At 30.8% G+C, this 15285-nt stretch overlaps 2 protein-coding genes across 3 annotated transcripts; one reads left to right on the forward strand and one right to left on the reverse strand.

Annotated features, from left to right (window-relative positions):
- Positions 1–556: 556 nt before the first annotated feature.
- LOC137830078 (uncharacterized) lies at positions 557–2497 on the forward strand. The gene is made up of 2 exons (XM_068637194.1): positions 557–881; positions 1429–2497. Exons 1-2 carry the CDS (start codon positions 812–814, stop codon positions 2190–2192), a joined length of 834 nt encoding a protein of 277 aa, XP_068493295.1. The 5' UTR covers positions 557–811; the 3' UTR covers positions 2193–2497.
- A 3764-nt stretch (positions 2498–6261) lies between these two features.
- Positions 6262–10227, reverse strand: LOC137830079 (homeobox protein knotted-1-like 1). Of its 2 annotated transcripts, XM_068637196.2 has the most exons (6): positions 10089–10227; positions 9700–9979; positions 9467–9577; positions 9209–9356; positions 7033–7295; positions 6262–6652 (listed from the first exon to the last, which is right to left on the reverse strand). In XM_068637196.2, exons 2-6 carry the CDS (start codon positions 9928–9930, stop codon positions 6488–6490), a joined length of 918 nt encoding a protein of 305 aa, XP_068493297.1. In that variant the 5' UTR covers positions 9931–9979; positions 10089–10227; the 3' UTR covers positions 6262–6487. The 2 variants fall into 2 exon arrangements, with proteins under 2 accessions (XP_068493297.1, XP_090161492.1); XM_090305366.1 differs by lacking the exons at positions 6262–6652; positions 7033–7295; positions 10089–10227 and adding an exon at positions 8910–9083 and having other exon boundaries at positions 9700–10074.
- Positions 10228–15285: the final 5058 nt, after the last annotated feature.

Below are 15285 nucleotides of genomic sequence, written 5' to 3' on the forward strand. Positions count from 1 at the left end.
AGTTGAGTCAAATCAATCCGGTCCGAGTCAACGAATCCTTAAAAAATCAAAATATAAATTTGAGAATATAAAGAATTAAAAATTCTCACTTTTTAAACAAAATATGAAATTATATAATTTTAAGTAATTCAATCCCTCTAATCAAATTATAGAAATTTAGTTTCTTTTATCATTCTTTACCCAAACCACATATTTTTATTACAAAATATTTCAAAAATTCTAAAAAAATTAATCACTCTTTTAAAATGACTATCCAAAATTTATTACTAATTTTATTTTGGATTAAAATATCCCTAACGTCTCACACCCCAAAATGTAAAGGAAATAAGTTTTTTTTTTTATTTCAATAATTTTGTAATTATACTGCAAAAGCATGTTTTGGTAATGCGTTTTGACAAAATCTTAATAAGATACACTACAAAAACTTAATTTTCTTGTGTTATGTAATGAAAGTGGCAGGGATATTTTCGTTACAGGGGTATTTTTGTCAAAAGGCAAATATTTGCCAAATTTTTCGAGGAGTTCTATAGTAACTTAGGGAGTTCTGATAGTAAATATGCTTCAAGTAGTTAGTTTGGGACCATAGGTTTAGCCCACCACTCTGTGGTTCCTTCTAGACGGTTTGTTTTTTGTTTTGCCCGTATTGTAGTCAACGGTCAATGTCATCGCCGAGTGGAGGCCGCGGAGAAGTCACGGTTGTTTACGCATCAAGATTCTTCCCCCTCTCTGAAGCATTCACTTTCAAAGTGGCTGCTATAGACTTTACATTCTCTATAATCTCGAGGCTTAGTTAGGGTTTTCTGCCATTGCCATGGATTTCGAGAGTAGGAGGCTTCATCTGCTCATCTCTGTGCTTGCCATCGTTGCTCTCAGCTTCACAGGTATTTTACTTTGTTCATCTCCCTCAATTCAATTTTTTCTGTAAAATTAAGATCTGAGGTGCACGAGGACCCTCCCCAATAACAGATCTCAAATATCTGCAAATTCGATACGGTTACCGTTGAGGCAGGGTAGGATTTTTTGGTGAAGAACAACTACGGCTGGTTTTTATATTACGAGAAGTAAAGGATTGATTGAGAGAATATTTTCATATTTCTATCAGTAGCATGGATTCTAATGAATTCCTTGGAACTGTTGTATTGATATGTTTTTCTTCTTGTGTTGTCATACCATAGCAGAACAAAAACAAATAAACTAACTCGTGGTTTTTTCCAGAAAATAGGTCACTTCTTCAATTCCTAAACAAGAAAAAAAGAAAATTATATAAGCAATCTCAAGTATTATAAATCATGCCAATTAATATCTCAAAAACTGAAAAACCCTTCGAATTGATCTCTAAACATTTGTAAAGTATGCCTACTTGGAAATTAAATTGATTTATATTCAATACTTGAAGGATTTAACTCATACGTAAGTTGCTCCTTTCAGCTGAAAAATGCAGGGAACTTGTTGGAGAGGATGGGTCATCCCAGAGTGGAAAGTTTACGATCTTAAATTGCTTTGATATGGGTTCTGGGACAGTAGCATGTGCTGTGAAGGAAGGCGTGAAGCTCTATTTTTACAATATCAGATCTTCTCATGTTGAAAGTGCAAGGATTCGTGCAATTGAGTCTGCCCTTGTTCATGCTGTTGGTCAGGGGATGTCCCCAACAGATTCAGCAAAACATGCACAGAAAGAAGGTAAGAAGGCAGCGAAATTGGCTTCCCGTCAAGCCAAGCGGATTATAGGTCCCATCATCTCTTCTGGATGGGATTTTTTTGAAGCTATTTACTATGGTGGTACTTTAACTGAAGGTTTTCTTAGGGGCAGTGGTACTTTGTTTGGTACTTATGGTGGAGGGTTCCTCGGGGAGCAAAGGCTTGGTAGATTTGGCTATCTAGTTGGAAGTCACTTGGGCAGTTGGGTTGGTGGTAGAATAGGATTGATGGTTTATGATGTGGTCAATGGACTGCAGTTGTTGTTGCAATTTGTTCAGACAGGAGAAATTGTAGTTCGCGAAAAATCTGAACCACCTGAAAGTTCCCTTTTTGGCGAAACTCCTGTTTATGACAGCTCTGAAGGCTCCAAATTTTATGAATCACCTCCCAGTGAAGAATCATATGCGTATGAATCACCTCCCAGTGAAGAATCCTATGCCGATGAATCAACTGGACGTCAGAGCTATGAAACATACAAAGATTCTGAACTGTGATGAAAATGTGAAATTCATATGCTGATATTTGCTCAAATTTTAGGTAAGCTCTGAAGGCGGTTTCCAGTGCTGGCAAATCATCTCCCAACGAAGAATCCAATGCCTAGGAATCTACTGAACCTCACAGCTATGAAACATATGAAGATTCTGAACTGAGATGAAATTGAAGTTCATATATTTGGTAATTGCTCAAATTTTAAGTTGATTATCAGTGTTTTTCTTCAATGTCTTTGCTTAGATGTCTTTGTAGGGATTGGTAACCTCTGGATACTCTACTAGATTGTGAATATATTTCTTGCCCTCAACCGAAGGAAGTCACATAAAACAGAAACTAGTTGAAACTAAAATGAAAACTTTTTCTTTTTCTTTTTTTGTCCTGTAAGCTTGAAGATTGTAATTTTGCAAACTGTCCAAATCAAATCCTTCATCTTTACTCTTTAGCAAACTCCAGTGGCTTAGAATAATCCTATTAAAATATTTTATAGAAACGAAAATAATATTATTTAGGGGGATATATGCTAGCACTCTTTACTGTGTATGAGTTGTAAATAACAATTAGTTAAGTCAATCAAGGATAGATCCCGAAAACAAACATGACAACAGCCCATAAAAATGAACTTTAACTCATAACACTTATTAATGAATAAATTAGAAGATTACGCATTATCTTTATACAGAAATAAATTTATAAATAATATTTTAAGAAAGAAATTAAGGGGGAGAAGGATCCATGCTTGCTGTTTTGAAATTATTTGCAGCATATGTCCACATTGGTTATGGAATTCTCAAAGGTTATGTAATACATATAGATCTGAAACCAAAGACAAGACCACGAAATCATCTTTTACTACCAAGTTAGCTTTAGAATTTAATTTCGGTTATGATGGAACAATTTTAAAAGAATTACGAAAGAAAAACAAACTAATTTATTTATAATTTAAGTTTAGTTTATACAGTGAAATATCACATTTCGGTTAAATTATGAAACTGGTTTTATTTTTCTTTTGGTAATTTTTTTATCTTCAGTAAGTTTTCCCACAAAATACTAAACAATTTCTTTTGTCTACACTACCCTATAATGAATGTGTAGTTTGGACGGAGTTTGGTGACAGATGTTTGTTATTTAATTTGTGAACACAATCTTGGGTGTTTCTTTCTTACACTCCCATCAAATTTCTTTATGCACCCATCAAATAGATAAAATAAATAAATAAATGTTCCATCTAATTTACTTCCACTCTGAAACACAATCCAAAAAAGTTATTTTGAAAATTAGAAAATGCATTATTATATACGTTCCAGAAGTTTATTCCAGAAATAATGTTTTGGAAAACATTTTCCAAAATACATTTTATAAATTCCAAAAAATATGTTATAGAAAAAACTTCTAAAAATAATAATATGATTAAAGAAAATGGTTAAATAATATTTTTGAAAATTTGACGGGTGCCCGGAAGAATTCTGATAGGTTCAGAAAGAAACACCCAAAATATGAAAATTCTTGTAATCTAAAAATATTTTTTTTCAAAAATATTCTGAAGTGCGATATGAGATATCATTATATGTCGGAGAAGTTAATAAATATCCTGGATATAGAAAATATAATAATATTTGAATAAATTACACTTTAATTCTATCAATACTATATAATTTAACTTAGTGAAGATGCACTAGTTGTTCCATTTTTTAAATGATAAATAATATTAAAAATGAAAAAAGATTATAGAGGAAATTCATATCTTTGATTGTTCTCGAGGAAAAATTATTTATGCAAATGAATTATATTATCGATAAAATATATAAGGTTACAATTACCTTTTGTGCTCTTTTCATTTTAAAACTATTATGTATTTATCCCTTTATGACATTAATTTAATTATATTAACAGTGTAGTTTTTTAATACTATCATTTAATCAAAGATGGTTATATATAATTTTTAAAATATATATATTATAAGTTATATCATGATTTCAAATTAGTTATCGGTGTAAATTTTCTTACACTGATCTTATAAAATAATTATTTTTCGTTTTAATAACAGTTATGAACAAAATGCTAATTATTTTTTATTAAATATAATTTGTTCTCAATTTCTACAAATATTTATTAAGTACTCCAGTGGAATATTTTCACATGCCACTCACGCTTCTATCAGTATAAACCATGAGCGCAACATTTCAATTTTAAAAATATTTATCCTATTACTTTGTGTTAATGTCATTATTAATATTATTTTTCAAAAAAACATTATACTGATTGTTTATTTGAGAAAATCTTGAAATAAAATATATAATATTTCATTGAAAAATATTTTTTTTACAAAAAGAAAATTTGTAAATCAATATAAAAATTGTTTCCAATAATAATAAAAGAGGAATATATGTACAATTGCAATTATCTATCAGTAAACAAGCACGACAAATGCTAATCAATTGGATTCTTTAAATACGTGGTTCTTATTTCGTTTATGGAATTTATATAATAAATATAATTACGGTTTTTTATTTGTCTTTGATGTCTATCTTATCTGGAAACTTAGTCTTCTATGAAAATTATTACTAATACTAATATACTTTCTTAAACATTAAACAAAACCAATAAAAAAGCTTCCAATAAAATCAAATATTAATACTTTGTTATTTGATTGTTCTCACTAATACAAACTTTAATTTTAAAAAAATTAGTACGAAAATCATTCGTATAAGTTAGCAATGTGATATATATTTGTGCAATGTGTCAATGATCTATACAATTTTTTTAATTGTTATAGCAAGGAAGTTATTGATTAAATACAATACAAAGTGATGTTTTGAGGTCAACAACTACTTTATAATTATATTTTTTTAATTAATTTTTTTATTATCACTACAAGAAAATTAAGAAATAAAAATTAATTTTAGAGACAACAAATAATTAGTTGATATAATGACTAAATTAGAAACTATTTTAGAGACTAAACAAAATTTTAGTTTCTATTATTATTAAATGATTTCTAAATAATTGGTAGTTAAAACCTTGATAATTAGATACCAATTTAGAAACTATTTAATAATAATATAAACTGATTTAGAAACCAATTTTTTTTAGTTTCTAAAATGATCTCTAATTTAATTTTTATAATTATTTTTTAATCTAAAATTAGTTTTTATTTCATAATTTTTTTTAATTTCTATCTACCCACACCCATTAGTATGGATTTTTACTAATAAAAAATTGTGTCTCAACTATTAGGAAATATTCATGATTTTGACAAAGGGATATGTAGGAAAGAGAAAATAGTAAATTTATGTGAATAGTGATGTGTAAAATTGAAGGAAAAATCCATTTAGAATGATGGTGTTTTTTTCCGCTTTATCCTTATTTTTTTACTTTATCATTCATATAAATAATATATATAATAATATATTTTATTTTTATTATTTTTCAATCATATTGTAGGATATTTCATAGTTTTATATATTTTCTCTTCTTTATAAATAAATTTATTATACAATTCATTCTACATATAATAGTTTTTATTATAAATGTATTCTTTATCCGCATATAATCAAATTCAGTTAATAGATTTTTAAAAAAAAAATATAAATAAATATAATAATAAATTTGTATATGTTAGATAATATTATTTTAACAATTATTTCTATATTTCGATAATATGATAATATTAACTAACTCAATTTTTCAAAAATAATTATTTGATAATATCAAAATAAATTATTCAATAGTATCAAAAATAATTTAGGATATTTAAATTAATTCAAATCTAAAAAAATAACTCACATTTAATTATTTAAATATTTTTAAATACAGTGATATATTTGTTAATTTACATTTTGCACTTTTTAAAAAATTTAAAACTCTTCCTCCACCTCCACAATCATCACACAAATTTCAATCAATTTTTCTCACAAATCCACTATTTTAACACTTTCTTTACACTTACACTTTACTAAAAAATACTCACACAGCTCCAAGCACAACTTAAGTGAAGTTAATTTTTCAAAATATAATTTTTATACTGTTATACAGGTCTATAGTATTCATTACTACACAAAGTTTATACCATACTGTCATAAAATAATGATTCAGTAACGTTGATCGATTATGATTGTTGCCTATATACATAGTAGCTACAGTTTTTACACTCTTGCACATATACCTACTCTGCAACATACAAAATGCAGGTTAAAAAAATTAACAGTTCTAGAGGAATAGAACATATGCACACATCACTCAGGCACAAGGTACAGTACCAAAAATCAACACGGTGGTTCATTTCCACTGCAGAAATAAACTACATAGGTCCTCTTCCTATGGCGCTGCCATTTACACCATCCATAATGGCAAATCGCATGTCTTCAGATGGTTTCCAATGCCGTTTCCTTTGGTTGATGAACCAATTGTTTATCTGCTTTTGATCCAGACCCGTCATTTCTGATAGTTGCACTTTCTCCTCCTCCTAACAAACAATTTGTTTCAAACCATTCATATCAAAGTCTGCAATGTTGATTCTATTCACATGGAAAACTAAACATCTATATCAAACTAAACATCTTCACAAACTCACCATTTCCTCCTTATTTTTTGCAACCAACATACTATATACAAATCCATGACACAAATCATCAAGTCACAATTTTTGACAAGCTTTAAGCATTTTGATTAGTGCAGTATTAACTTAACATATAAGCATAATAACAAGAGAGTATTGCTATTTTCAAATTATTGCTGATTGCTCAAGGGGCACACTTCAGATATATATATTATAAGGTCAAATTGTGTGAATGAAATACACATAACATACACAAACACGCACTTGATGATATGAATTTGAATTACCGTAGGATAAGGCCACCTATAGTGGGTGCTCCACCAGTCCAAGAGTATCCTCCTTGCCTCCTTTGGAAGTTTACCCTTTTTCCTTTTCTTTAAAAATTCCTTCCTTAAGCTGCTAAGATAACCACCATACTTATGAAGGAGCATTTCTTTAAGCTCTTGATCACCGGGGCGGGAGCCAGAAGATTCCTGAACTTCCACTGCTTCCATCTTCTCCCAACTGAATTCATCCTCTGATGTCCCAGCTGCCTCATCTGACAAGAATGCTGAAAGATACAAAAGAGATATGACATGTTATTCAGAATTAACTTTACCACTTCTTAAATCTGTGAAGGATAGCAAAATGGAAAACCAAAGGACTAAGATGAAAAAGCAATATTTGCTTAGGCAATTCCATAATGGTCAACTAGCGATTCACCAAAAAAGGAGGACGGTTGAACTTGGAATAAAAGAGAAACAAGGTGCAGTACAGAGGAAGATCAATGAGGGTGAAAAGCCAAAGCTTGAATCAAACTTGAAGATGATGTAAAAGTTTGGCTACAATTATTGAGTGTCAGTACAGCAAATTATACACCAATTATTAAAAGCCAAAGTCAGACATTTCTCAACATTTTTGGTGCTTTTTTTTTTCATGTCTTCATGGTTTTTCATCAAAAATGGTCCCCCACTTCAATATTTTTAATTCCGGACTGAGTCTACTCATTTATCAACACGACTCTTTCGCTTTCACGTACGAAAAGAAAAATGCATGTGGTCTCTTCCATAAATACATACTACTTCTCTATATACAAACAAAATGTAAAACTTCTACTAAGAATTTCAGGTAATTGTCCCATAATATTGCACCGTGCAAAAACTTAAAAGTCAAAACCTTTCTTTTTCATAACTTGGATATGTCAGGACCCCAGAAGCCATATATCGCAAATGAAAAGATTATGCAGCTTTGTTATGTGATCCTACAAATATTTCATAGTACTTTGTTCAAAAAAAGAAAAGTAAATACATCTAATGTACTACAAACTTGAAAAACATTTAATACTTTCTTTATCTAATAAGTTGGAAGGTGATTTAGTACAAGAATTTAGAATTATTCATGAAACTATTATCACCTCAATATAAATAATTCGCATGATATTGCATAACTAAATTATTCAATTCTAGGATGTAGCAGAGATGAGCAGTAACTGTTAAGAACCAGGCAAAGGATATACTTCAACATTTAGAAGTTCCTGATACACTCTAAAAAAAATAGACATTGATTGTTATACCTAAATGAGAATCTGATTAAACCTAACAGCAGCACCAATGCAATTTCCAAGCAACAGAATAACAATACATACACATTTTTCCCATGTCATGTTGAAATATTCATATACTCAGTCAAATACTAGGTACACCTTCCATGTCTTACACCAAGTTGTAATGCATTGAAACAATTAAGTGAATCCATGGCAGGCTATTAAAAAAAGCTAGAGGGAGGATGAAATTAAAACAATGGACTACTGTTAAAAGCTAAGAAGACATCAATGTACCCGATCATTTTCCTTTCCTGAAAAAAGTTTAGGTGAATTTGTTCCAAAGATTCAGTAAAACCAAGACATGTATATCAAGACTCAAAGTGTCCTTACACATATCCCATCAAAAGATTTTCTCATCGACAGAAGGATTTTAAAAAACATCCTTCCCAACTGAGTCAGTTATTGCTGTCAATTTTTCTACCAAGTAATTCTTTATTGGGTCTATACAATCGTTTTCTCTCCTATTTTAAATGACATTTTCCTTTTTTTAGTATGCAGTTGCATGTAGGAGTGTGAACATCTTTACTTACAGTAGTTACTTGGTCATTTACACACTCCACACAGGACCAACTGAAAAAAAAGTTAAGAATGTCGTAAATTAAGTATTACTTTTGGAGGGAGGACCCAATTTAACAGGAGTGAGAGAATTGTAACGTGGGCGTCATAGTACATAATGTAAATTTAAATATTCACTAAACAAGACAAAATCCGACTCCATCTCCAACGTACAAAAGAGGGCAATTTGTTGGTCTTCACCTAAAAACAAAACATAAATACAATACAATAATGATAATAAATGGAAAAAGGTCCATATTCATATTCTTTTGACGCAGCACCATTTATACACAATGCTGCCATGGGTTGCGAAATCAAATGTTTACCTGAGCGGTTGTTATTCAGTGGCAATGCCAATGTTCCCTTACAAAGATTGCTGAGTTGTGATTCGATACTACACAAAAACAAGGTCGCTTCGTTGAATGGCTTGGACAACTCCTGCGTGTATCTATGTAGAACTTCGCAGTATGATTCCTGAGATGAGTTGCAACAGCAATTAAAATCTTCATGCCCGAAAAAGTTTATCAATCCTTTCTTTTAACTCAAGCAAAAAGAAATTAGTTTAAGATATAAAAGAAGAATACCATGAACTCGTCAAGCTCAGGATCATCTCCTATCTCACGAAGAGGAACCGTTGGGTGGTTTTCACGGGCTATTTCTTCAAGAAGTGAAGCGAGTTCTGGCGGTGCTCCAACCTTCCAATAATTAAAAATCGCAACTACCATTTATTCTTAATATTCATAGCAGAATTTAAGAGAAGAATCGGAATTAATTGAAAAAAGGTAAGAACAGATAATTGATATGGCAGTGCCATAACCTTTCGGCATTCTATGTAAGCAGATACTAGACTTGGATAAAGAGGGTGAGTGGCGATCTGGGTCTTGATGAACCGTTCAGAACTTTCTGGCTCTTCCAGCTGAAGGAAGTTATTGGCCACCAGTCCTAGATTCAATTCAGATGCAGCAGTACCGGAAACGTTGACGTTGACTTCTCTAACAACATCCTCGGAACAAGACAGGAGAGAGTTCAGCTTGTAAAAATTTTCCATCGATATCCCTAGCTACTCTCCACTGAAAAGCACTCTTCTCAGCCACCAACTATATATATAAATAGTATATAACTAGAGAATTTTCACAAATCTAAAGTTTAAAAAGTAGAGCACATGCTGTGGAAAACCAACAAAAGAATCTAGCCCACAGTGCAAACCATGCAGGTTTCTTCGAGCTGAGAATACAGGCAGGGAAATCAGCTCGAACTTTGAAGAACCCAACAAGAGAAGGTGTAGAAAAAAGGGGGCAAGTCTTTTCTTTTTTGTATTGTTTGAGGTTGTTTTTGTGTGTTGTTGATGGAGTGATGCGGTGAGAGAGAAGGGTAAGGGGAGTTGATGAAAAGGAAGGATGGGGAAGAAGGGGAAGAAAGTGGAGCTATTACGGCACCTGGAAAGGGACGAGACCTTGTTTTTCTTTTCCAATAAAAACCTGGGGAAAAGGAAGAAAGGAAAGGAGAGAGAGAGAGAGAGAGAGAGAGAGAGAAAGAGAGTGTGGGAAATTAGGCTTTGGTAAGTGGGAAGTGCAAACACAGAGAGAGAGAGAAGAGAACTGCAACAGTAGAAAGGATTTGACAAGGTTAAGGTGTGTTTGAGCAAAGACATAGGCATGTAGGTGATGTATAGGCCGTATTTGTAGACGTCAGTCACTGATTTTCACTCTGACGTGACATTTTGCCACGTGACTAATTTTGATTGGTGAGTGGAATATGTGGGTCCACCTACCTGCATGCAAGTTTGAAGGTAGCTATTATCATCATCATCTTTCTGCTAATAATTCCAACCTCACACACACGCTTGTCTCAGCTCAATTACTTTTCTCAATTGGATCTGCTTTCTTCTTATTTTATCAAGGTCTATCAGTAACAATAACTATTCTCAGTTCCACTTCTACTTCCAACCATCTACTGCCATCACACTGTCACTAGTACTACTCCATAACCATCACTTTCTTCACACACACACACACAAAAAACGTATTAGATTGCATTCAAGGTTTTTTTCTAAGATCATCTCCAACTAATGTACGTACCATACATGCTGCATCTCTAATGAAATTATAGGGTTTTTTTAACAGACTGTAGAATTAATCTCTGATTCAGAAAATTTATTGTTTTTCTCCAAAAATTCGATCTTCTACTTAGTAAGATATTTCTTTTATCTATTTTCTCATGGCAAAAGAAAGCACTTATTCTCCTATGATCTCTTACTAACCCTAAGTTACTTTTTTCATCAACCAACACTTCTCAGGAACTTGTACAATAACTAGACTGTGTATTATTTTTTATCTGTTCTATTTCACATATTATGTCTTTTTAATAACTTTTAATAATTTATTTTAAATTAAACAATTCTAATTTTGTAATTATTTTTCATCTACTTTATTTATCTTATATCAAATGTACCTATTTTTCTTCTTTATATTATTGTAAAAAAACTATTAAATAAAAACTAATTTTATAGATTACAAATAATTAGTTAATATATTAACTAAATTAAATATTATTATAAAGATAAAAAAAATTGATACTTTATAATTATCAGGTAAATGACAATGTTTGCAGCTTCTTCCATAAGGACCTAGGCAGTTCAACTCATAGCAGCATATTCTTACTCTCTCCAAAAATAATTTCATTTTTATGGTGTATCTGCAACTATCTTATGATACTTTATATCTTTTACCCTACCAAACTTCCTTGAAACAAACTCTATTTCATTTTGTCATAAGGACTTTAAGTTTGGTCCCTTGTTGATTACTTACCATGGTGTGCCACGTATTGAACATATGGAAAATATTAGTTTTACTTTTCAAGATATAGACCCACACCATTCTTGAGGTATTTTCTATCATAGCGAGAAAATAAGATCATCCATCATGAGTTTAAGCTCTTGTTGGACCCCATAGGTCTTCATGAACATACTCAAAAGGTCTACTTGACACATATTTACCAATCTCAAACTTTAATCTACAACACTTTCCCATTACACAGTGATAATAAAACTCTAGCCCATTATCTTATGACTCCCTAGCAGGTTCTGCTTCTCTAACTCCATCAAACTCTGTCCTAACTATAGATACCACAACTTCACTTTATCTTGCATTGTCTGACTAGCCACAAGCACATGCACGATCACCGCTGAACCATTTAAGATGTAAAAACCATTATTTTTCACCCCCTTAGCAACTCATTCATTGTTCAATCTTGGTTGTTAAACTCATATGATCAAACATGTTGATTAACAAAAGATTCCTCTTATGCTCTAGAACATATGTCATTTCTTACAACAACATCTCTCGATTATCAAAGATCTTTAATCTCATAAATGTCTTGCACCTTATAGACTTTATTATTCCCAAAAAGGACTACTCCACATTCTTTGAGTTCAATGGTCCCAAAGAACTCCTTCACAAAACGCATGTGGTAATTGCATCTTGAGTCCATGACCCAGTTTATCCATGTATCAAAATGTAGGCATCACTAACACCCTTACAAACTCTTAGTTATCAGATGCTAACACAATATCAACAAATTCCTTCTTGAAACAAGATTTTTTTTCCTTTCTCATTTCTCTCATTCTCTGGAAAACTTAATTTGAAGTGACATTTTGTGTGGCAGTTGTAGCACTGAACTTCTATCCTATCGTCTAACGAATATTGCATTGGCTTCTCCCCCTTAAACCCATTGTTTTCCTTCAACTTTGACACGTTCAAACTCAACCGTTATCATCTCCTTTAGACTCTTAAAACTTTTGAATCTCCTTAGTCCTTATTAAGGTTTGCACCTCCTCAAGAATAATGGTATGCATTCTCGAACAACAAAGTGTCTTTAAAATATTCATACGTCTTAGGCAAGAGGTTAAGAAGAAGCAAATCCTCATCCTCAAGTTTCGTCTCAATGTTTTCTAGTTGTTCGAAATTTTGTTGAGATTCGCTACATGCCCCACCATCGTTCTTGATTCGATCATCTTGAACAAATATAACTATTGCTTCAAATAGTTTGTATGCATACTCATATACAATGACTCTAGTTTCACTCACATTAATATAATTTTTTTCTCCTAAGCGACTCCCTCAATGCCTTATCACAAAGGCATATAATTATGACGCTCATGAATTTGTTGATCTTATGAGACATAAATGCTGACATTTTCGCCTCATTCCTTAAAGCATCAACACAACCTTAATGTATCATGCAAGCTTTATCACCAATACACCAAATTATGATGTTTTTGGCTTTGTTGATCATGTTAGCCTTCTCCTTTTGAGACATAAACACTAACATGCTTGTCACCCATTATAGCTTGAGAAAAATCTTGTTGCATCAAGATGACATCCATCTTGATTCTCCACAATCCAAAGTCATTCTTCCCAAAAAACTTCTTTATGTTAAACTTGGTGGTCATGTTTTCAACTATTTGACTTTATTTTTCTTATCCCCATAGACGTCTATTGTTGGATTCACAACAGTAGCAAGCAAGAAAATACAATAATAACATTGAAATAAATTGGGTTTTTGACCATGATGGGGTTATTTTTTTTTGTTTTTACCAAAATGGGGTCTGTTTAAAAAAAATTACAAATTTAGACAAGTCGTGCTAATTTGACACGAATTCATATGCACAAATCGTCCCAATTTGACACGACTCTGTCATGTCATACTGAAGTCGTGTCAACTTGCCACGACTTCTGCCATGTCATACTTAAGTCGTGCCAACTTGCCACGACTTTTGCCATGTCATACTGAAGTCAGCTAATAATCATTACTTCTCAAGCTATTTATTTTGCTAATTCACAACAATAATTCTCTATTTATTTTCCAAATACAATAAATTTTCATTTATCTATTTATTTCTAAATTCAATAACAATTTTTTTCATTTTTTAATTAATCAAATAATCAAGTTATTGTATTATATTACCGTCAAACATGATCCATACACGATTATCCAATTTTTTGTTCCTTAAAACTAACACTCTTAGAAAGTTATGTATGAAATTAATTTTTAACATTACATAACTTACTACCCAATATAAACAATAAAATAAAATAAAATTATGACGTGGCAGAAGTCATGTCAAGTTGGCACGACTTCAGTATGACATGGTAGAGTCGTGTTTAATTGGGATGATTTGTGCATATGAAGTCGTGCCGAATTGGCACGACTTGCCTAAATTTGTAATTTTTTTAAACGGACCGCATTTTAGTGAAAAGCAAAAAAAATAACCCCATGATGGTAAAATAACCAAATAAATCACTTTTATTAAGACTGGAAGGTTCTATATGCAGAGAGTCTCACAAGATACAATGTACTATACACACAACATTATCTATATATAGAACCCAAGGGTCGGAATAGCAAAATATCACTTAAGAAAAATTGTTAAGATGATTACAATGAGTCACACTAGACAATCTAACTAATCTTAACACTATTAAATTGTCTCAGTTGACGACATTCTATTTTCTTCCATTAGAAAATATCATCATTTTATTGAAATCTTCAATACATTATCGTTGTATATGATTTAAAGTCGATCATCACAGTAACAAATAAAATAAATGCTCATTCAAAAGAAATACATATAAATATAAAATAAATATAAATGAAGTGATATTCATCTCCTCCATACTTTTACTTCAAAATAACTACATAATTATTTACTTAAAACATTTTATATGCAAGTAAATAGATATTATTTATCTTAATTTATTATTAGAAAATGATGTCAAATTCTAAGTCACTTTATGCACAATAATTTAATTCAAATAATGTGTAACTGTATTTTTTAGCTTTATAAAATATTGGAAAAATTTAGATGTCAAAGTTTAAAATTAATTTTTTTAAATGTTAATATTTTACTTAACTTAAGTTTAAGAATTATAACATTATATTTAAGAATGATTATGTTGTTAATGTAGTCCATCATGCTTAGATTGAAAATTAAAGAAACGATTTTTCAAATAAGTTTTACTTTTTTATTAATAATTTATATTTGACTTATATATTAAGCTTAAGTACGAATATATAGATTTTATGTTACTACTTATGCAAGTACGGATATATAGGTTTTATGTTATTACTTAGTCTGAAAGCAACTTTCATCAACATTTACCAATAAATAATATTAAAATTATAAGATACAAATCCCGCATCAACATTTACTAATATATAATATTAAAATTATAAGATACAAATTTCGATCAAGCTAACAATGTTTTAATCTTTTTAAAATCACCTACATTCATTAAAAAAAATTTATTAAATAAAAATTAATTTTAGAGACCACTAATAATTAATTATTATATTGACTAAATTAGAGATCATTTTAGATACTAACAAAATTATTGGTTTTTAA

This window comes from Phaseolus vulgaris, chromosome 7 (assembly GCF_051622355.1).
Source record: "Phaseolus vulgaris cultivar YP4 chromosome 7, ASM5162235v1, whole genome shotgun sequence".
In the NCBI taxonomy this organism is placed as follows: domain Eukaryota; kingdom Viridiplantae; phylum Streptophyta; class Magnoliopsida; order Fabales; family Fabaceae; genus Phaseolus; species Phaseolus vulgaris.